Consider the following 22,443-nt stretch of genomic DNA (forward strand, 5'->3'; position numbering starts at 1 on the left):
AACATTCCAGTCTCACATGTCTCCAATCCATATACTATGCTTTATCTAAATCATTTACATAGGGATCCCTAGAAGTTTACACTTGCCTATTATATTAAAACATTTTGCATATTGCTTTTTGCCTGAAATATCCTTTGCCATCTTGTCTTTCAGTGAAATTTTATACATGTTAAAAAATCCTGTTCACACTTCCTCTTTGGAATTGGCCCTGCCTCCACAGTAAAGCATATCCATCTCTGGGTTTCCACTATGTTTCATCCAAATCTCTATTAGCACATATTATAGTGTCCTAGGAAAGATGCCACTCCTTGAGCTACTTGATGGAAAATACTATATCCTATTTGTCTTGAAATCTTAGTGCAATGTCAAAGAACCTGGAACATGGCAGGATCCCGTTGAGTATTTCCTGATTGAATGATGTGGTAGGAAGTACTCTAGATAATGAATTTGGGATATTTGGACCTGTACTGCCCATAATGATCTGTGTGACTTTGATGTGTCTTGGGGTTTCGGTTTCTTTAATTTGCGAAATGAAGAAGTAGACATAGATTTTCCATTAGGGACTCTCCACTTTCAATGCCTGTTACAGAGGTTGAAATATATATTATGTTTGATCACAGAATTGTTTAAAAAATATAAGAATATGAAAAAAAGATACTTCATACAGTCTGCCTTCCAGTTTATCTTGAAAAAGCAGTTAATTCAGCTGTATTGGGCCAATATTTCTAAAAGTCCACAATAGGGACTGGGGTATAGCTCAGCCATAGAGCACTTGTCCAACATGCCCTAGGATTGACCCCCAGTACTGAAAACAAACAAAACCAAACAAACTAAAACTAAAACAAATGTCCACAATGTTTTTAGCTGAATCACACTGCCTTTAAGGGTGTGTGCTCTCTGCATGGCCAGCATGCTCACTTCTGTTATCCCCATTTAGAAGAACCAGAGAGTAACCCTGAACTTATTAATTTAATTACATATATATGCATAATAGCAAATGTATAATTTGCTCAGGTAGTGCCAATTCAAAATATTCAAAATATTCTGGTTTTGTTTTTCATCTAAGTGGATTTTTGATATCACATATCATGATGTTCTTTCAGAAACTGTTAATATAGGCAAAAGTCAAGCCAATCTATCTTCTAATTGATTTGGTAAGGTATTTCTTTCCCTTGAAGCAATTGATGTTTTTCAATTAACAATTACATTATCTTTGAATAATTATCATTGGAACATTTCTGATCAATTTCAAACCCCGCGAAAACTCTGTCCTGCTTTTCAAAGATGCTTACGATGACTTGCATGTACTACGGAAACTTGTCCACCAAGGGAGCACTGGGAGGTGACTTCTCACGTATTCCTTCATAGTTCCTGCTAGGATTCCATATTTGCATTCCCATTTTTAAACGGAGCAGTGAATACAGCCTACTGACAGTTAAAGGTTAGGAAAGGATAGGAATGAACTGATGGGGCGGGATGAAGACAGGAGTCCGGGGAGGTTAGTTAGCTTCACCGAAGAAAGAAAGCAAACGCCCTCCATTTCCTCCGGTTCTGTTCAGCACGCAGGCTTTCATCATCTGTACTTCAGGCTTCAAAGAACAGCTCCCGTGGAATTTTGCTGGTACCTCCATTCCTAAGCTTGAAGAGAGAGTGTGGGAAGGGCCCCTGTCACTCAGCCCCTCAGGCCAATCGGAGAAAAGCGAGCCCCGCCTCCTTTCCTGGGCTGTACTGCGAGCATGCGCGCTGAGCGCCCTCTCGCCACCACCCATCAGCTGAGAATTGCCGCTGGGGGCTCTGGGGCGGGTGGATGACCGTGGCCGCAGGTGGAGGAGGAAGCGGAGGAGTCGGGGTAAGTCTGGGGATCGGGGAGATATTTTCATGGCTAGGTGCCCGGGGGACGCAGTGTTCCTGCAGCTGTCGCCGTTTGTGAGCGTTGCCTGGTGGCCACCGCCCTGCGGCAGGCTCCCGAGAGGCGTAGGGCCGGCGCTGCGGGGGCTCTGGGAGCGTCCTCTGCTGCCCACGCCCCTCACCCGGCGCGGCTACGCGGCGCGGTCTTTCTTTCCCGCACGCACGGTGGAGGTCCGGGGCGCCGGGCTGGGCGGGTCAGCACAGCAGACCCCGTCAGCTCCGCCAGTCTAGTCCGCCCCGCCTTCCTTGTCAGTCCTGCCACCACCTTCCCGGGCCACCCGGGCCGCGCTCGCGAGGCCAGCTAGACCAACCAGTTGCCCTGTTCCTCATTTTAACTCACGAATTGAAAAAAACACTTTAAACTTTTGTCATAGAGGAACTGAAACGCATATGACTGTAGCAAACGAGCTGTTTGCATTTATTCAGGGGCTCATTGTGTTTGGTTTTGTTTGGCTTGATGATTTTCACATGCTTTTTTTGACCTTCTCAGTACCTGTCTTTAATAGGTATGTAGGTAAAGACCTTTGGAACAAATTATTTCAAGGTTACCCACCTCCCCACTTTGTTTTCAAGATTACAGAAATTCAGACAAAAAGGAAACAAAAAGAATACCCTTCTGGTCAAATGCTGTCATTTTTTAAATTTTCTTTCAAGATTCTTACATTTATTTGGAGATATTTTATATGTATGTGTATATACATATGTAAATATATGCATATGCATGTAAATATATACGTATATATGTAAATAAATATTTTGTCACTTAAGATCTTTGTATTCTATTATCATATATAATTTACAACTTGCCCAGAATCTGAAAGAAAAGGAAGTAATCATAAAATGCTGTGCTGTTTGGTAATGTTGAAGGTGGACATTTCTTTTGCTCTGTGTGTGCTCAGAGCCACATCTGGGCTGAGATAGATAAAAATGTTAAATTGTGTCTTGTGATGTGAATGAACCTTTGCTTTACAGTGGTTTTGAGAAGTTGGCCTTAGACTTGTGACCAGTTAAGAATTAGGCTGTAGTTTCAAAATGTCTGTAGAAGTTAATGTGATACTACATTAACTCATTAAAGTCTGCCTCATTTTTCTTTAGATATTTTATTTGTGCTGTTCCTGATTAACAAAGTCAATCCTAATTTTGGTTATGTTCCCTAACTTAATCTGAGTGCTGGTGATTGAGAAATACATTATATAAAAATCTGCAGTAAGTGTGAGTAAAATTGACTGTAGTCCCATATAATTTGAAACTTTAATGTGTAAAAGTGTGAAAAAAAAATCCTTGGTTCTTTGAACTACAACCAAATAGTGTAGTGTAGTTCAACTAATTAAGGAACTGAGCTACAGAAGGCACTTCATGTAGTTTGTGTAGAGAGTACTCAGTTCGTAGACTGAGCATCCTCATATTCACTGAGCATCTACTATGCACTGGACTGTGGGCCATCTCCCTCCTGTATGTATTCCAGAGGTAGGAATAGATAATAAACAGTGTATTAATTGGATCATTTTAAATAGCAGTGTTTTGAAGCAGTAAGTTAGATTGGTTCAGAGTGTCAGGGGTGGTGATTTCTTATTCAGATCATGCGTCTTTAGCATGTGATTACACCTTGCTGGGAAAAGGAGCCAGTCACACGGAGATCATGGGACAAGCCTTCTAGAGAGAGAATGGCACTCATTAAGATTCAAGACAGCAACAAACCTGGATCATTCAGATCCGAAAGAAGGCACTTGAATTCATTGTTTTAGAAATGGTAATAGTTACCCTCTGACTGGGTGTGTTTTGAGGAAATAGGTACATTTATTTATTCACTCCCTGAACATTTATTCAGCATCTGTGTAGCCAAATACTAAGAATAGAGCAGGCCCACAAGCAGACCAAAAAACAAACAAACAAACAACACACACACACACACACACACACACACACACACTTGATGGCAGAGGTGGAGGGAAGGCCAATATTTTATGCTAGTGTTTTTGATTGACAAAGTGAAACTGACCACTTCTTTGCCCAGGCCAGATTTATAAAACATGAGGCTTTTGCTTAATGGAAATCTTAAGGATGTTGCAATATGTCTGGTAGGAACTGAGGGTAGTGTTTGACATTCAAGATTCTTTTTTAAAATCCCCTTTGTTCATTATTGTTCTTTAAAAGCAGTCTTGAGAAACCTCTCTTTATGAGTGTTGTACTTTGATCTTTCCTTCCCTTTTTCTCTTGATAGTGCTTATATATCTTCATAGAAAGATAATTATTGAGATGATGAGTTGACCACTGTCCAGCAGAACTTTCTGTAATGATGGAAATGAATATAAATGAGCTATCCAAGCTGCTGGTCACTAACCACATGTTAATTTTTGAACACTGGGAAGGTGATTAGTGTGACTTCCATTTGCCTTAATTTTCATTTTAGTAGTCTGTGTAATCAGTGACTCTTCTATCAGACAGTGCAGGGATAGATAATGAGTTATTTAATTATTATTCTGAGTACTGACCCCAGGAATTCTGAATGGGCTTTCAAAGAGTACTTTAGTGCATAGCAGCTTGGACTGGGACTAGAGATAGAAAGTGCTAATATTTGAAAAACAGCATTGATTTAGCTTACATGCAAATATCATAAACTTTTAAGTCAATTTATAGTTATTTGTTTATCCATTTGTGTGTATTTTTTAATAGTAAAGTTAGTTATTTGGCCTCTTTATTTCTCCTATGTCATATCTCACATCTCAACTTGAGGAGCCTTTTAGGTATCACTTATTAGTTGAATAGTACAGAAAGGGAATATGCTGTTCAGCTGTTACCTTGATCCACTTCTGTCATTGTCCTAAATCTGATTCCTCATTTTAGGAGTGAAGATTGCAAAAGTTCATATGGGGCCTACAGAAAGGTGGTAAATTGGCTATTCTAATTAAAGAGGTTTACCTGTCCTTAATTTTGTTATACAGAAAGGTTTATTGTTTAAGAAAATGAACTCATAAGATTTAGTTCAAATTTTAGCTTTCTTGCTTATCTTCAACAAGTTACTTGTCTCATTATGCTTTAGTTTCTTCATGTGAAAAATCATAATAATTTTGTCTCCCTCATAGACTTGTAAGAATTAACAGAAAATGTTAAAAGCATAATGGGTAGGAAATAGCCCTCTTGCAAATTGCTTTTTATTCTTCACTCAAGACTTAGCTGGGGTGGTCACTTCTGTGTTCTTTGTCTACGAAGTTCTAGACAGTTGAAGACTAGCAGCACTTTGGATGAATGAGTCTAGGTACCACTCTAGCAGGAACTTTTTCCAATTTGGTTGCAAATTTATTTAGCATTCCAGTTGGGATAATGACAACTGTTGTGTGTGTGTGTGTGTGTGTGTGTGTGTGTGTGTATAATTGATTGATTGTTTGGAAAGAAGATAGCTACCCTCAAGACAGTGAGACTTAGATAGATGTGCTTGAATTTTGAGGGTTGAGAAAAATACTACAATTCTGTGCTTGAATTAACAAGACTCTGATAAATACTCTCTCTATGTGGAGAGGGTAGGCCACAGTTGATTGTGGGATTGAATAGTTCGGAGGTAGGCCCTGCAGATGCATGAGCACATCACACTTTTCCTCTGTGGAGTCTTTAATAGCATTTGGTTCCTGGACATGCATTATCTCATTTTGATCCTGGCAGAAGACCCAGATGATAAGTATCTTGCCCAAGGTCAAGATTTCCCATTGCCAATTGCATTGGCAGCTGAACAGGCAATAGGTGAGTTCACTTAGCTTCAAAGACATGTAAATGCTAGCGACAAAGTTAAGAGTATGATTTGGAGATGTGAATGCGATACTCATTCTGTCCATGGTTAAAGTAAACTCTGTGGGTGGAGGACCTCCCCAAGAGAATGTATTAATAACAAACAGAACATTTTCTCATTCACAGTGTATTTGTTAGCTATAAGCCAGTTTTTCTAGAGATCTAGTTGATTAAAGAAAAGGAAGAAAGATGTAATTGAGCCAAGAGAAAATTTTCTTTATCCATATAGTAGAATATTATTTGGCAGTAAAAAGGAATGAAGTACTGATACATTTCTGCAACATAACTAGCCCTTGAAAACATCAAGAGAAACACGCCAGTCATGAAGAGTACATATTGTACAACTTCATTCATATGAAATCTCCAGTAGAGGCAAAAGACAAAAAGATTAGCAATTGTCACTGGTTGGGGAGGTTGGGGAAAATGGAAATGACTACTAATGGTTGTGGGCTTTCTTTTTAGATTAATGAAAATGTTCAAAAAGTAATATGATGGTTGTATAACTCAGTATATTTTTTAAAATTTAGATTGTACATTTTAAATAAGTGAATTGTGGGTGCATTATATCTTAATAAAGCTCTGATTTTTTACAAAATGCAGAATTGAAAGATCCATTTGGTAGTTTGTAGGATGCTCAAAATAATGTTGGTCTGATCAAATCTCCAAATCTGGTCTGTTCTGTTTTGTATTGGCCCCCAGCTCTTCAGGAGGCTGCAGGCACGAGTCTTGGAAGGAAATTGATTCTTCTCACCCTACTGCAGTGGTTCAACTGTCTGAGTTGAGATTTGAACATGCCCTTTAATGAAATTGGTTTCGGGTCTATGTCTAGGACTTGGTTCAGACTAGACAAACTGGACCAATGAAATAAGGAGAATGGAGAGCATCTAGAAGCCCCCAGAACTTTCAGATGGCTCAGCACATTCCACAGTGCAACAGAAATGGAGACATGTTCTGCCATGCCATGGAATGGGTAGATCCTTGCTGTTCTGCCTGCTCAGTGTTCAGCACTGTCCCTCAGGACAAAGACACATACAGTTGGCCCTTCATATCCTTGGGTTCCACATCTGTAGATTGAACCAGCTGTGTTTAAAAATATATATTGTTTAAATCACATTTCCATAGAACATTTACAGACCTTTTCCCCTCCTCATTATTCCCTAAACAATACAGTATAGCAGCTATCTACATAGCATTTACATTGTGTTAGGCATTATAAGTAATCTAGAGATGATTTAAAGTACAGGAGAAGATGTATGTAAGTAATTGCAAATACTACTTTATTTCATATGAAAGACTTCAGCATCCTCGAAATTTGGCTATCTTTGTAGCCTCTTCTCCCCTATTAGAAGTCTCCAGTGGTTTATTTATTGCAAAGTATTCAGACCAAACCTGGCACCCAGGGCCCTCCCTTCCTGTTCTGTGGCATTTGTTCTGTGTGGTAACTTTGAATCTGAACCCTGGATTGACTCCCACCTCCACCAGTGGGTGGGCTGCATTACCTTGGATCAATTATTTAATCTTTATAAGCCACAGTTTCCTTATCATTTAAAACAATATTGCTATCTACGTTAAGGGGGGAGGGTATTAAAATTAGACCATCTATGTGAAAAGCTTCTCATTTCACAGATAATGTGGTCAATGTTAGGTTATTCTTCTCTTTTACTTTCTTGCCTCCCATTTATCCAGCTGTGAAGCGTCAGGTCTAGGACTGGCCAAGAACCTCCCCTTCCTTTGGCAGATACTTGAGTCCTTTTCACATGTTGTGGGTCTATCAGCCCTGGTCTTGATGTTCTCACCTTTGTCCTCCACACTAGTAATACCCAAGTCACCCGATTTCATTTTTCTCTTTCATAAATGCTTTCTAGACAAGGGCAATAGTGATTTTTCCTTTTTGTGGTCTGTCACCTTTGCCTTGCACATGACCTCTTATTGATTTGTGTTGATTTTTGTTGGTTTACATTATTAATTTTATCCTTTCTCCTAATTAACAAGTTGGATTTGAGTTTCGTATCTGCCAAGTGCTTCATTTAGTGGTATACTTGGAGCAGTCTCTTAATAGAGAATTGGCTTACAAGTTGCTGATGACTTTGCAGTATTCTGAGGCACACTTAGTGGCGAGATGAATGTAGGAGTCATTGAAATTGTTTGTACAGCACTGTACACTGTGCATACCCCTTTGAAACTTCCTTTCTGAACCCAGCATGGTGTGGTGTGAATTGAGGAAAGAAGCTCATCTGCCTTCTCTCCTGTAGTTAATCCCCCTGCTTTGCCTCATATCTTGAGATGCTGGCTGCTGGAAGAGAAGAATAATTCGTTCTTTTAGCTCGGTCAGGAAGATGTGATGAGCAAATTATAGGATATCTTTTTTCAGTTGTGACTCTGCTATTTCAGATTTAACCTCTCCCATGAAAATTAGAAGCCCATTAATCTTATATCTCGGAGCTGACCCTGTGTATGTTACATGAGATACAAAGGAATTTCTGGGAGTAGCCCAAAGTCTGCTCTGTTAATATTTACATGCCAAATTCATGCTAAGAGTTTTTTTGAATGTTGGAGAAAGATCAATAGCATGTGGGCCCTGCCTTATAGTTGCTTGCAGTTTTGATAAGGAGAACATATATTAACATTTCAAATTATACATAGAAAATGCACTTAATCTTCCTTAGATCAAAGAAGTTTTCAAAGGGAATGTGCAATTCAAACCTATTTTAATTGTTAAGCATATGAATACAACTTTGTCCTTGAGAGTCCAAGGACAGCTTTGCTTTTTGTTTGTTTGTTTGGTTGGTTGATAAACATGAGAGTTTTGCTCACTGTGTGTCATGTTGCCAGATTTCAACCCTATAATCTCCCAGATTGATGACTTGGAAAATATAAACAAATCACTTTCAAAATAAATTATGTGTCTTATGTATTTCTAGATGACTGCTTAGAAAACCAAACAGCTCACCAACATCAGATGAAATTAGTAAGCCAACAAATCAGCCATGTCTTACACTCCAGGAATTGGTGGAGACCCTGCCCAGCTGGCCCAGCGCATCTCTTCCAACATCCAGAAGATCACACAGTGTTGTGAGTTGAGTTTCAAATCGACTTCACTATTTGTTTTCAATTCTTAACTGATCTTGGCGGAGGCTCTTAAAAAAGGATAACTCTAGCAGTTGAGGGAGGGAGGAGCATTTGCCTAAAAACAGAGTTAAAAGGACTAGAACTCTTTAGCATAAATATAAGGACTACCCTGCTTAAAATGCATTTTAAAACATTTTCTAAGTTGTCAATGGACCTTTAGTTTACTTATTTATACGTGGTACTGAAGAATCAAACCCACTGCCTCACACATGCTAAGCAAGCACTCTACCACTGAACCACAACTGCAGCCAGATACTGCATTTTTGTAAAGAATGCCAGAGCCAATCACATAATACTTTATTTCATTAATGAAATGAAGACTTAAAAGGATAATAGATACTGTGTTTATATTTGTTCTAAAACCATTTGGTTCATTATAAGATTATGAGACTTGCTGACTCAATCAATCCCATAGATTTGGAATTGAAGAGCAATACCAAAAGCTTAGGGGACATGTATTTATTAAGAATAAGATCTGACTGGATATTGGTTACTTTAGTTTTATAAAGGCATATACATGCCAAATAGGGAACAAGGAAGAACTAAGCAGGGTAGTCCTTTTTGTGTTATTATATAACAAAATACCTATGAGTGGTAGGTTATTAAGCAAATTCATTTTTTTTGGTACTGTGTATTAAACCTAGAGATGATTAACCACTGAGCCACATCCCCAGCCCTTTTTCATCTTTTTTTGTATCTTGAGACAGTATTTCACTGTGTTGCTTAGGGTCTCACTAAATGGCTGACACTGGCCTTAAACTTGCAGTCCTCTTGTCTCAACATCCTGAGCTGCTATGCCTGGTGCAAATTCATCATTTAACTCACAGTTTTGTACTTCTAAGAGCATAACATCCACATCTGCTCAGCTTCTGGTGATATCTTTATGGCAGAGGGGAAGACCTGGCAAGAGAGCTAGCCAAGGAAGCCAGTCTTGCTTTAGAGAAGACCACTCCAGTTCCAAGAGAGAAAAGCATTAATCCTTCCTAGCAACGTAATCACCTCTCATAGGTACCTCCCAAGAATTTGGGGACCAAGCCCCAACTTGCATTTTGGTAGGGACAGACCATACTCAATCCATAGTACAATGGATGTTTTAATCTATTGAGGCAGATAGTATAGAAGATACCCACAAATTACCCTTGCTATACTGGTCAGAGACAATGTGACATTTTATTATAAATTATTACACCTCAATATATACGTACAAATAATAGAAAAACATTGTATCAAATTTGAGTCTAAAGATTTTATTTTTCTTTATTCCTAAATTACAGCTGAATCATATACTATGAGTTATTCTAGTCATCTTGCTGTCATCAGTAGTCCATCAGGGCATCACTAGAATTCTTTGAGAGTATGTTATCACAGTTTTATTCTTTAGCCTTACCAGAATTTTAACACACCACTGAAATACAGAATATTTTCAAATGACTGCTATTACTTTATTTAATCATTAACCTCCCAACAGTTATTTACTTTACCTGAATGGTTTAAATGAGATACCAGTGTTTTGGAGGCAAAAGGTGTACAATTAGATTATAGATGGTTCTACAAAGGTGTCACTGTGTACAGCCATGTAAAATAACTCTTATTGGGATGTTTTCTTTGCTATTCTTGGAGGGACAAGGAAGCAAATAACCCTGCGTATCATGCTATCCCAAGCAGGCAGTATAGAAATGGTCCATCATGGACTGTTCCAGTGTGTCCCAGGGTGCCATCATTGACTCCGTCTTCCTCTTGTAGCCTCAGATCTGTTTTGATGGTGCCACTCCTTTTTGTGACTCCCTTCCTGCTGGTTAGAAGTATTGCTGATGTGCATCAGGTGAATCTAGGTACCTGTGTGACAATTAAGAAAGTTTATAATTTTAATTTACACGTGTGGAAAATCAAGACATTTGTGAAAAAAGGAGACCAGAGGCCTCCTTCCAAAGAAAAGGGTATGTCTCCTCTGCTGGCAACACCAATTATTGTCAGGAATTTTAGGAAGGGTAACGAGCAATGACTGCATCATTCTGAGATTGTAGAAGTAATAAGCACTATGTGGTGTGAAAGCACATGGATTGGAGATTGTGTGTGAATTTGAACTGGAAGGAGATAAGGGAATCAGGCCACACTAACTAAGAAATCAGTTTGTGCAGCCAGATGAGAAGTGATAAATTGAACCAGAGTTGAACATTCATGGCCTGGTTGCTAGCTCAGTGTACGATTTTACTGTGACCCCCACGACTAGAACTGTTAAGAAGACTGGGACCAGTAAGCCAAGAGAAAGTGCAGTCACCATCCTTAGATAAGTGAAGCACTGTCCTGTGCAAATGGAAGCAGTGTGTTCTGCATGAACGTGGGCCTCCACGCCTGCTCGGAAGCTACAGGTCTCAATTGAGAAGGAAGAAGGGCTTTTGATTAATACAGGTTGTTATGGATGACATTGCCTCCCTCAGGAAGAGTGAGAGCACTGTTCCTAAGTGACCAGAAACGGTGGGTCAGCTGCTTCTTAGGTCTGTTACTGGGAGTTTTAAGCACGGAAAATGGTTCAGGCTAGGTGACTTTTAACTTTGATATTCTGTCTCCATTTGTTCAAAAAATAATTCTTTTAACATCTTATACTCTAGAAAACTATTTCAGATTGTTGGAATTTAGCAAATAATATCTATAAGGTCCTGTTCTCATGTAGTTTACAGTGGAGTAAGTAGCCACAGGTGATATAAAAAAATTAATTAACAGCTCAATTTCCTATGAAGAAAATGCAGTAAAAGTGATGTGAGAGCAAGTACCTGGCAGCAGCTGCCTTCATTTAGATGGTCCCTAAATAAGGACAAGGAAGGGCTGACAGAGAGAAGATATAGGGAAAGAGCATTCTAGATGGAGGGAATGACTAGTGTAGGAATATTACTCAGCCACTAAGAAGAATGACTTTATGACATTTGCCAGTAATTGGATGGATCTGGAGACTGTCATGCCAAGTGAAATAAGCCAATTCCCAAAAGCCAAAGGTTGAATGTTTTCACTGATATGTGGAAATTAACCCACAATAAGTGGGGAGAGGGGAAGAATAGATGTTCAGTAGACAATACAAAGGGGAATGAAGGGAAGGGGTGAGAGGATTGGAAAAGGAAAGACAGGGGAATGAATCTGAAACAATTTTCCTGTGTACATATATAAATGTACCATAGTGAATCCCACCATCATGTACATCCACAAGAATGGGGTCCTAATTGGAATAAGATACAGTCTATGCTTATATAATTATATCAAAATGAAAAAGAAAATGACTTTTTAACACTAAAAAAATTCTGAAGCAGTCCAGAGCTTAAGATATTCAGAAAAATGGGGTGGGGGTGGGGAGCGGATGAGAGGAAGAACTAATCAAGTATGTCTGGAACATAGCACTGGAGGCAAGAGTGGCTGGAGAGCGCTGGCGCGGTGGCACACAGCTGTAAATTCTAGCAACTCAGGAGGCCAAAGCAGGAGTGATACCGCCCTTTACTGGTGACAGTTCTGCTCCTTCTAATGTTGAAGAGTGAACACTAGAGAAGCACGCCAAGGCAAGCATATTAAGCAGGTTTTATTTAAAGGTAATGATACAGACTTCTCCCGGCAGGAAGAAGGGGGCCATGGCTGATGTTCTAAAGTCCCAAGAAGTGAGCGCACCCTACATCTTTTATAGGTTAAAGTCTCTTTTGTTCTCCAGTTCTCTCTCTCCTTATCTCTCCTTCCCACCTACATGACTAGGCCTGGTTTTGCATTAAGTGAAAAGCCATGGGTAGGGGTAGGGCCAAGGTGATTCAGACAGGTAAGTGCCCAGGGGGCATTAATTAGCAGCTCCTTGCTTGCAGTCCTTGATAGGGCAGGTAAATTTGGTAATCAATGGGCTCCGGAGATCCTTGACATTCCATTCTTCCACGAGCAGTCTCCAACTTCCAGAGGCAGATGGCTTCATGGCTTCATTTCCTCGAATTGACCCGATTCCCTATTTCTACACTAACTACCTGTCCTTAATTCTGGCTTCAGGAGGATCACAGGTTGGGCAAGCTAGCAAGACCCTCTCTCAAAATAAAAAGAATAAGGACTGGAGATGTAGCTCCATGGGAGAGTGCCCCGGGTTCAATCCCCAGTACCACAAAAACAAAGAGAGTGGCTAAAGAGGAAACCAGAGAGGAGGTTGGGTGACTCCTGTAGGACTTTGTGGGCTGTGTGGGGAGTTTAGATTTCATTCCGAGAGGGAGTAGAAATCATTGGAAACTTTTAAACAGGGAGAAACACAGTCAGATCTGTGCATTGAAAATATTGCTTTGGCACTACTTAGGGGGAATAGCCAGGGGATAATGGTCATTGCAGAGGTCTGTAGAGAGAGATGCTGGCTTGTTCCAGAATGTAGAGAAGTGATGGGTATATTTTGGACGCAGAGCCAGCAGAACTTGCTTATGAAGGTGAATGGGGCTGAGAAAGAGGAGTCAGAGGTGACTCCATAAGTTTTACATTGAGCAACTCAGTGGATGGTAGTAAGTATGTGTGAGATGGAATGGACTAGTCAGGGAAAGTTTGTTTTGGCCTAGCAAATTTTGAGATGTCTTTTGAACACTTAATTTGGAGATAATCAGGACTGGGGATGTAGCTCAGTGGTAGAGTATTCGCCTAACATGTGAAAAAAAGTCAGGGAGATAACAAATAGTTTAGGTATATGCCTTTGGAAAACAGAGTGTCATTAGAGTATAAATAGTTATTAAACCCATAAATCTGGAATAATCCTAAAAGTATGAGTTCAGAGCAAAGGGCTAGAGCACTAACAACTGTCAAAGCAGGAATATAGGGAAAAGCAACATGGGGAATCTGAGGAGATGTGTCCAGGGAAGTAAGAACAAGAAAAGCATGTGGTAGATTACTAGAAATTAAAGAAAGAATGTTTAAGAACGAGGCATCATCCGTGATGCTATTGAGTGGCTAAGATAAAAGCAGAAAATTGGATTCAGCAAACTGCTGACTTTGAAAAGAGAAATCTCATGTCCATTTTCCAAGGTAGAGACTGCAGAATCCTGCACACCTCTGCTTATGTTATTGATCTCAAGGCTATACCTAGCCTCTGGGGAGGCTGCAAACCTCTTTCAGCTGATGTTCACCAAAATTTGGGATTGCTTTCATTTAAGACAAAAGGGATGGATCAGTATTTAGTAGCTAGCAGACTCTGCCATGGAAGTAGACGAGGGCTGGGGAAGGCATTAACATTTTTCCATCAGAAAAGGAAGATTCTAATGAAAGTATAAGTGGGAAACAAGTGTTTTAAAGCCAGAGGGGATTGGGAATGTACCACCAGTGAGAGATCTGCCTTTCGTCCACTGTACAAGGCATGGCTGACCTGGATGCTAACAGGGTGAGCAAAGATGGGAGAGCTCTCTATTTTTAAGTGAAATATGAGTCAAAGTCATCAGAAAATTAGAGGGAAAACAGAAATGTATGGACTGGAATGAAAATTTAGAACTGGAAGTGTATGAAAAGAAAAGAGAGAGGACTACTTATGATTTGGACATTTGAGGCAGTGAACATACCAGAGGAAGTAGAGGAGGAGGATTTGACATTGAGTACACATTTGAGATTTTGGGGTCTTGCATTTAGTGAAACTAGTCACCTGTGGAATTGTTCTAATTCTGAGATTCAATATCTAAATGAAGAGAGGTTGAGACTTAGAGTGAGCTACCGTTAAAAATCTAGCCCATCTTCTAGTACACCTTACTGGTGAGGACTCTGCCAAAGTCACCTGGAAGTGAAAAGCAGAAGTGAGAAGCTTTAGTTCACTTCCCTCCATCTGGTGATGCTAATAATACTGGATGAATGTGCTTGAATAAAAAGTACTTTGCACCCTGTTTAGATTCTTTTCTTCACACTAGCATTTGCATCATTTGAATTTGTGTCAGTGCAGATTACCTGATTTTGCAAGAGAATCTAAAGATAGGGCATTGTAAGTAGAATAGTTAGAATGTGGGCATCTGCTCAGCCCAAGCTACAGGCAGAGGCTTCCTGAGGGCTGTAATGGGGAGTTCACGTTCATCTTGGACTTAATCAGATATATGACAGCTTGTGAAACATTGAGTTGTATGGTTTAGTTTATACCAAAAAACAAAACAGCAGTCAAAAAGATTTTTGGTTCTTAGAGAAACCCCCAATGACAGTAAGATAGGAATTTTGTTTTCTTTTACTGGTATTATAATCTGGTAGTTCTGTTTTTTTCAAGAATAGGATAGAGGAAAACAAAATATTTTTAAACTTAAGTGTTTTTTTGTTGTTATACCACTTTTTTTGTTAGATTCTAAAGTGCTATGTTTGCTTCATTAGTAAAGCATTTAAACCATATTACAGATAGAACTTGAATATGTTTAAATTTTTTAACTCTTTACATACATATGTAATAGGTACTTTATATATATTATAGATATATAATTATAATTAAATTATATAATAAAAATTAAAATCATTGTGGGCATACAGTTATTAAAATAATGCAGACTGTAAAGAATAAGTATAATGAGCTAGAAGTTTATTATAGAATCTCTGTGGAACAGTAAAATGATTAAGCAAATATTTTTATCCTTTGAATCTAAGTCGTAAGTCTTTTGTGTTACCAGTGCTGCATCCTGTCCCTGCGTAGACATTTTTCTTTATTGCAGGCCTCTCTTGGCAGCTAGTCATTCTTAACCCAGTGTTCCAGGCAGTCATTCCCAGTAGACTGAAATCGATGTGTAAACAAAACTGTGTTATCCCGGATCTAGAAGGTCATCATGCACTCAAGAAATACTTAGATTTCATTCTTAAACTCCTGATTGAGATATTCAAAAGTAACATTTTTATTAGCAACCTGGAAATAAAATGTATACCCATTAACCTTCTCTGTCATCCCTCTGTGTTTTCTTTGAGACAGACTCCTCCCTGTGATATGTAGCATAAGGATAAGCCTTTCTGGGTTGAAATGTGTGAGCCTATCAGAAGAATGTTTTCCTATGGATCGTTCATCCATGCCTAAACAGCAGCAATATAGAAAATTGTCTCTAGAACACACACAACTCACATTTTTAAAAGAAACAGAAGAGATGTATTAAAATCTATACATGTATAAAGTTGGGATTTTTAAAAAACTTTTAAAAGTAGAAACATGCATATATTATATAGTGCACAGATTATTAATGTATAGTTCAGTGAATTATCCATCGCAACACCACATGTCAAGAAGTAGAATATTATGTACCCCAGACGTCCTTTTCATGTTTGTATGCCCTCCATGCCTTCCACAGTATCCTGACTTTTAACATCACTGATTAATTTCCCTGGTTTTTAAACATTAATAGAATAAGTCGCTATGTTTTACTTTGTGTTGGGCTTCATTCTCTCATTATGTTGTAGGAATTGTCCATTCAGCTTTGGCCATCAGTTCCCATTTATAGTATTCCACATTCAAATATACCACAAACTGTTCTTTCTACTGTTTGTGGACATTTGTTATATTTCCATATTTTGTTTTATTTTAGTTTTGGTTCTTGCTATTATAAACAGTGCTTCTCTGAACATTCTAATATATTTTTCTGTTGCATGTATGCACTTCGGATTTGAATTGTTGGGGCATAAGATATGTGTATGATCAGCTTCCGTAGAAATAGCAAAACAGTTTCCTAAAATGTTTGTACCAGGTTGTACTCCCACCAGTCAGTGTACTGGAGTTCAGGTTGCTCAAAATCCTTGCCAGTTTTTCCAGACTTGAATTTTACCCGTTTCAGCTATAGTTTTATCTCATTGTGGCTTATATTGTAATTCCATGATTAATCAGATTTTTGAGAAATAACCACTTCGGGAAATTCAGTGGACAGTAGGAAAAATTCTGTGTGTGATGTGTGCATGTACATTTCCAGAATTTGATCAAAGTAGGGTGAACTTGAATAAGTTGTTTAACCTGCCAGGATATGGTTTTCTTACATAATATTTTCTGTGGGCTGAGTTATGGGCTCTTCCAACTTTAACAGAATAAAATTCTAACCAAAATTTTAGACCCGAAAGCTCTCTTAACATATGCAGGATTATTAGAAAAAGGTCAGTTGTCATATCTGGATTCATAATACATATTTATAAAATTCCACAATGAAAACAGCCATTTACTAGACCAACTAGAGGTCCACCAAGGTTTATGAAATTTTTCTAAGCATTAGGAGATGGGAGAGTTGTAGACACGGAAGTTTCTGGTGCGAATTCTGTCAGAATTAACAAAATTATGAATTGTAGAAATTAATGAATAAAAATGAGAGTAGCTGACTATAAAATATAATCCTTAAGATAAAAATTTTCCCATATTTATGTGTTATAGTAAGTCTTACTACTAATGCTAATGAGAATTCCTGCATTTGAGTATTTTTTTAAACAAATAATCTGAAAAAAGAAAATGGAGAGTGAAAAAAAGTTAACCATTGGAAAGTTAAACAAATCCACTGATGACATAAAATCTATGCTTCAGAATTTATAAGTATAGAAGTTTCTGCTAAAATATGTATAATATATCACATGTTCATCTCTGTGATTTCCTTAAAATTAGGGAAGTCAGAACTTTCTAGGGAGGCATGAAGTATGAACTTATGTCCACGTTATGAATGTTAATAGAGGTAATTGCAAAACATTTTTGTTAAATGATTTATTTCATTTTTTATTATTTGCCATCTTCAGAATAAGGCTACTACTTCAACAGAGACATATTTAGAATTGAAAAAATACTGTGTTGTTAAGTAGCTTCTCACGCTGTGCAAGTATTTTCCCTGTGAGAAGAAAGACCATTTAATGACTTTCATCTGCTTAAGGTTCTTAGGACTTTGCGATAAAATTAAAAGTCTGTATAAAAGTAAACCAAGTGAACACAGTTCTTTTCTTCAGGTTCTGGTGAAGCAGACTCTTGTTTTTGCACTTTAACACATGACTGCACAAAAGGGAAGCTAGTATCATTGACTTCTCTTTTTGGTTAGCTTTTCATTAGTAAGAGTTCCAGTCCTGAGAAGTTAGTGGATTTACTGGAACTATGTATTTATTCTGGAATGAGGGATGGGGATGTTTCTCAATATTGTTTTTTTTTTTTTTTTTTTTCTTCCCCTATTTCTTTTCTGGGTTGGTCATTGGTAAAATAAGAAGGCCGCTTATATAGGGAAAGGGGTTGAAAACTTATCCCTCCCCTCCTGCTGAAATACTGGCTGATATCTACTTCTAATGTCATGTATCTGAAAATATTTGGTTAAGTTTATTTTCCCTTGAGGAGTAAAACTCAGTAGCTTTGATTTCATTATTGTAATTTTCTAATGCTTAAGGTGTGAAAATTAATATCTTACCCAAGGGAGTTTTGTTGGTTTTTTTTTTTTTTTTTGGGACCAGAGATTGAACTCAGGGGCACTCAACCACCAAGGCACATCCCCAGCCCTATTTTGTATTTTATTTAGAGACAGGGTTGAGTTGCTTAGTGACTCACAGTTGCTGAGGCTGGCTTTGAACTCTGCATCCTCCTGCCCCATCCTCCCGAGCCACCGGGATTACAGGTGTGGGCCATCACACCTGGTTCCCAAGGAAATTTTAACAGAGAGCAAAACTCCTCTTTCCAGTGACTTATTCTGTATGAGTGAGCATGAGTACTTTGACTGAACTTGAATGAAACGCTCTTTGTTTTTTGTGCTAAATCTTTAAGCTGTGACTCATTGGTGCTCCACGGAGCACCTATCTCACTGCTCCTATGAACCATCTGCGTTCCTCTGCCCAGAGTGTGAACTTCCATACCCTTGGTTCCAATGCTGCACCCTGACAGTGGAGTCTTCCCTCCCTATGTCTGAGCTAAATGCAAATCTCATTTGTCAATGACACATTTGCTCATCTCTCTATCTCTGCTGTCATCTCCCAGAACTAAGCTGCTGGTTGTTTCTCTGGAAGCTTACAGCCTCCATATTGTTCTCCCTGCTTCCATTCTTGCCTGTCTACAATCTTCTCAACTTAGTAGCCAAGGCATACTTTTAAACTATCAGTCAGATCATGTCATTCCATAGCTTAAAACCCGACAACAGTGCTTGAATCTTACGACCAAACATGGATCCCATCGTGCCCCCACAGCATCCTCCATGATCTAATCCCTGTCCCACTCTCTCCTACTTCTCTCCTCCTACCACAGCCACGGTCTAGCACATAGGCCCCTTTCTGCTTCTTGAGCACGCTGACTCATTGCCACCCCAGGTCCTTTGCACTTAACCATTCCTCTGCTTTCACGCTTCTTAGATCATCATGGAACTGGCTCCTTCTTGGCATTCAGGCCTCTGTGCAAAAGTCACTTCTTAGAGATGGCTTCCCTGACCATCATTTTGTTTCCTCCAATCATTCCTTTTCTCATTAACCTGTTTCCTTTCTATAATGCCTTTAGCAATAAAGTACTATTATTATTTATTTTTTCTGTGATCCTTACTAAAATGTCAGTGTTTGAAAGAAAGGTTTTAATGTGTCTTAGCTACAGAAGTATTTATACATTTTTTTTTTAAATGGTCATAGTGTACTCACTTTTGGCTGCTTGCTTTTTTTTTATTTCCTCCATGTTGGCTGCATATTTTTCATTATATAGAAAAATATATTTCTATTTAACCAGTCCTCTGTTTAGGGACATTTTACTGTAAGATTAATGTTTCAAAGTTGAAGAACCATCTCTGCAAATGAACTTCTTAGTTCTGTTTAAAGTGTCATGCTGATTTCATGCCAGAAATCTTCGTACATATATTTCTGTTACATTTATTTTTAAATTACTATAATAATTATTAGCTTTTATCACAATCATCTATGCTCAGGAGTTGTATTCTGGGATTGCTTCTTGTTTATTAAAATACATTTTGTGGTTGGTTGTGTAATGGCCTTTCAGCTGCCCTGTGAACCTGTCCCCTTGTATTTTGTGGTTGGCTTGGTTGTGGTTGCAGTCAGACTGCAGAAGTTAGGCACGCCTGTTTAGTGATTTCCCGAAATGACAGTTCTTGTCCTCATTTATTTAATCCTGTTTTATTGTTTTCGCTAATCCCTGAGCAATGTTTTTATTAAGGAATAATTAATTGCCTTTTATACTTATTCCAAACCGTGTTTTTCTTAAGGTAATTGGTAATTGTTCTGCTTATTAATTGCTTTGGAAGAAGATATCCTATGAAATAGTGCCCTGTAAGTCTTGATGCATTTATTTTCCCCAGTCTTCCTTCTTGTTCTACTGAAATAACATTATCGTTATTTGAAGGAATCATGAATGGAATAATGTATCAGCGCTACTGAGTATTGGTCATTGTCACATATGAAGTCAAAGATGATGTCCACAATCATTGCCAAGATCTACTTCTGGTTCACATGCTAGAAGCCTTCAGCAAAGTCGAGCTTATACCTGCACTCCCCTCCTGCAGGTGTGGGTAGAAAACCAGACAGGGGGTCCAGACACATTGGTGATTTTAGTTGTATAGTATTGCCTGTACACCCTGCTTTATTCAACAGTCTCTTTCTTTAAGCTATCTAAGCCAGTATTTTTTAATGCTTTTTTATTTATTTGGGTACTGGGGATTGAACCCAGGGGTGCTTAACCACTGAGCCACATCCCCAGTCCTTTTTATATTTTATTTAGAGAGACGGTCTCACTGGGTTGCCTAGGGCCTCACTAAGTTGCTGAGCCTGGCTTTGAACTCAAGATTCTCCTACCTCAGCCTACCAAGCTGGTGGGCTTACAGGTGCACTGCCACATCCATTCTGCTCTTTTATTAACTGTTCACTCTCTGCCTCATATCAGGTATTAGGCATCCTTTTTTTTTTTTTTTTTTTTTTGTACATTGTTACCTTCCAGTATCCTGTGAGACAAAAACAAATTAGGTTTGGAGTGGCTAAGTCAGTGGCTCAAGTTCACATAACTATGGGAAGGCTAGTAGTTGAACCCAGGACAGTCTGATTGACATAACACTAAGAGTTTAGATTATATCTTATTGTACCCAGGGGATTATTTATGCATTTATGTTCATTCATTCATTCATGAGTATTTATGAAGTACCTATGATGTGCTAAGCAGTCTGAATGCTAGAGATACCAGTGATCAGAATAAGCAGAAATATCTGGCTTCATGGAGTGAGCCTTTAGTGAAAGAAGACTGACGTAAAATAAGCAAGTAAATTATATAACATATTAAGTGTTATGAAACACAGCCGAGGCTGAAACATACTGCTGTGCTGGAGAGGGGACTGTGTTTATTAAGAGGATATTTGGGGAGTCTGGCTTTACTGAGGAATTGAAAGTAGAACAGATATTTGAAGGAAATAAGGCAATGTGTCCTACCGAATTTGAGGAAAGAATATTTTGCATAGGAGAAGCATGTCCAAGGGCCCTCAGTGGAAGTTCGCCTGCAGCATTAGAGTGATGGTGGAGAAGAAGGGAGAGCAGCAACTTGGGTCAGGTTGAGTAGGACTTTGCAGGACTCACACATTTAACTTGGATGGAACAAGAATCGGAGCAGAGGACGATGGTGCATGAGAAGAGGGGAACGGGTTTATCAGTAGCCAGGATAGAGGGAGAGGGGCTAGAGGCCATATGCAGGAGAGCAGATCTGGTGACACTCTGCCAAATTTTAGTTCAGTCAGGAAGCCAGTGAAGACATCGGAGGTGAGGAAAAGAGGCAGGACCAATGTATGGTAGCTTGGTGGTCAGTGTACCCCTGGGAATGAGCTGGATATACAGGAGACGATCTGTAAGTGACACACATGAAACCAGGATCATGGAAGAGGTGCAGCTGTTGGTGACGAGAAGGATTTCATGTATTCTGGGAGCACGTGACTGAGGCAGACAGAGTCTTTGGGGAGAAGTGTGCAAAGAACTAGGCCAGGACTGTGGAAGGATTCATCACCTACAGTGAAGACAGGCAGTGCGATGAGTGACAGTGGGCCAGAGCTGCCGGCTCCAGGGTGAGGGCCATGGCCATGGAACAAAAATGACCGAAGCTGCCCTGGGAGGTGTAGAGGGTCTGATGCTCTCAGTTTGTCTCTCTTGTGCTTCTCATCATTTATTTTTCACGTCTGAATTCATCTTTCTTTTTCTTTTCCTGAGCTCCTCTAATTTCTACTTCACCTGTGCCTGTTATCTGTCCATGTCCTCTAGTTTTTTTGTGATCTTCCTTTAAAACTTCAGTTGTGTTGAGTTTTGTTTTGTGGGGTTTTGTTGTTGTTGATATTTGTTTCATTTTGTTTTATAAGAAAAAATTTTGTGGATAATTTGGGTTATATTTTTAGTTCATCCACTGCTTCTCCCACTTTTTAAAGTGATCTTTTGTGAGGTTGCTAAACATCATTTTTATTCAGTGGAATGAGTTTGATTTTCCTGGCAGGAGATTCCTGTGACCCTGACAGGAGAGTGCCTAGTTTCCCTGCTCAGGGCCTCTTTCTCTGCTGTCCTCAGGGACTGATTCTTTCTTCCTCTGCTCCTCAGAGCCTCGCCTGGTGTAGGAGTCTTCCCCCTCCAGTCCTGTTGTCATTCTGTCAGCTCATGGGTCCTAGGATGCACAGCCACCTCTTTCCAAGCCAGCAGTCTGTTGACCTCTTTTCACCTGCCCTGGCAGACTGCCCACTCCGCCTTAGCCCT

General features: G+C 39.1%; 1 protein-coding gene across 2 annotated transcripts in view; it reads left to right on the forward strand.

Annotated features, from left to right (window-relative positions):
* The first annotated feature begins 1,709 nt into the window (after nucleotides 1–1,709).
* Stx7 (syntaxin 7) overlaps nucleotides 1,710–22,443 on the forward strand; it is a 52,753-nt gene continuing 32,019 nt past the window's right edge. For both annotated transcript variants that reach the window (XM_047558229.1, XM_047558230.1), the window contains exons 1-2: nucleotides 1,710–1,849; nucleotides 8,610–8,760. In XM_047558229.1, coding sequence (XP_047414185.1) covers nucleotides 8,676–8,760 — 85 coding nt within the window. In that variant the 5' untranslated portion in view covers nucleotides 1,710–1,849; nucleotides 8,610–8,675. The remainder of the gene's footprint in view (nucleotides 1,850–8,609; nucleotides 8,761–22,443) is intronic.

The sequence above is a fragment of the Sciurus carolinensis genome, chromosome 7, assembly GCF_902686445.1.
Source record: "Sciurus carolinensis chromosome 7, mSciCar1.2, whole genome shotgun sequence".
Classification (NCBI taxonomy): Eukaryota; Metazoa; Chordata; class Mammalia; order Rodentia; family Sciuridae; genus Sciurus; species Sciurus carolinensis.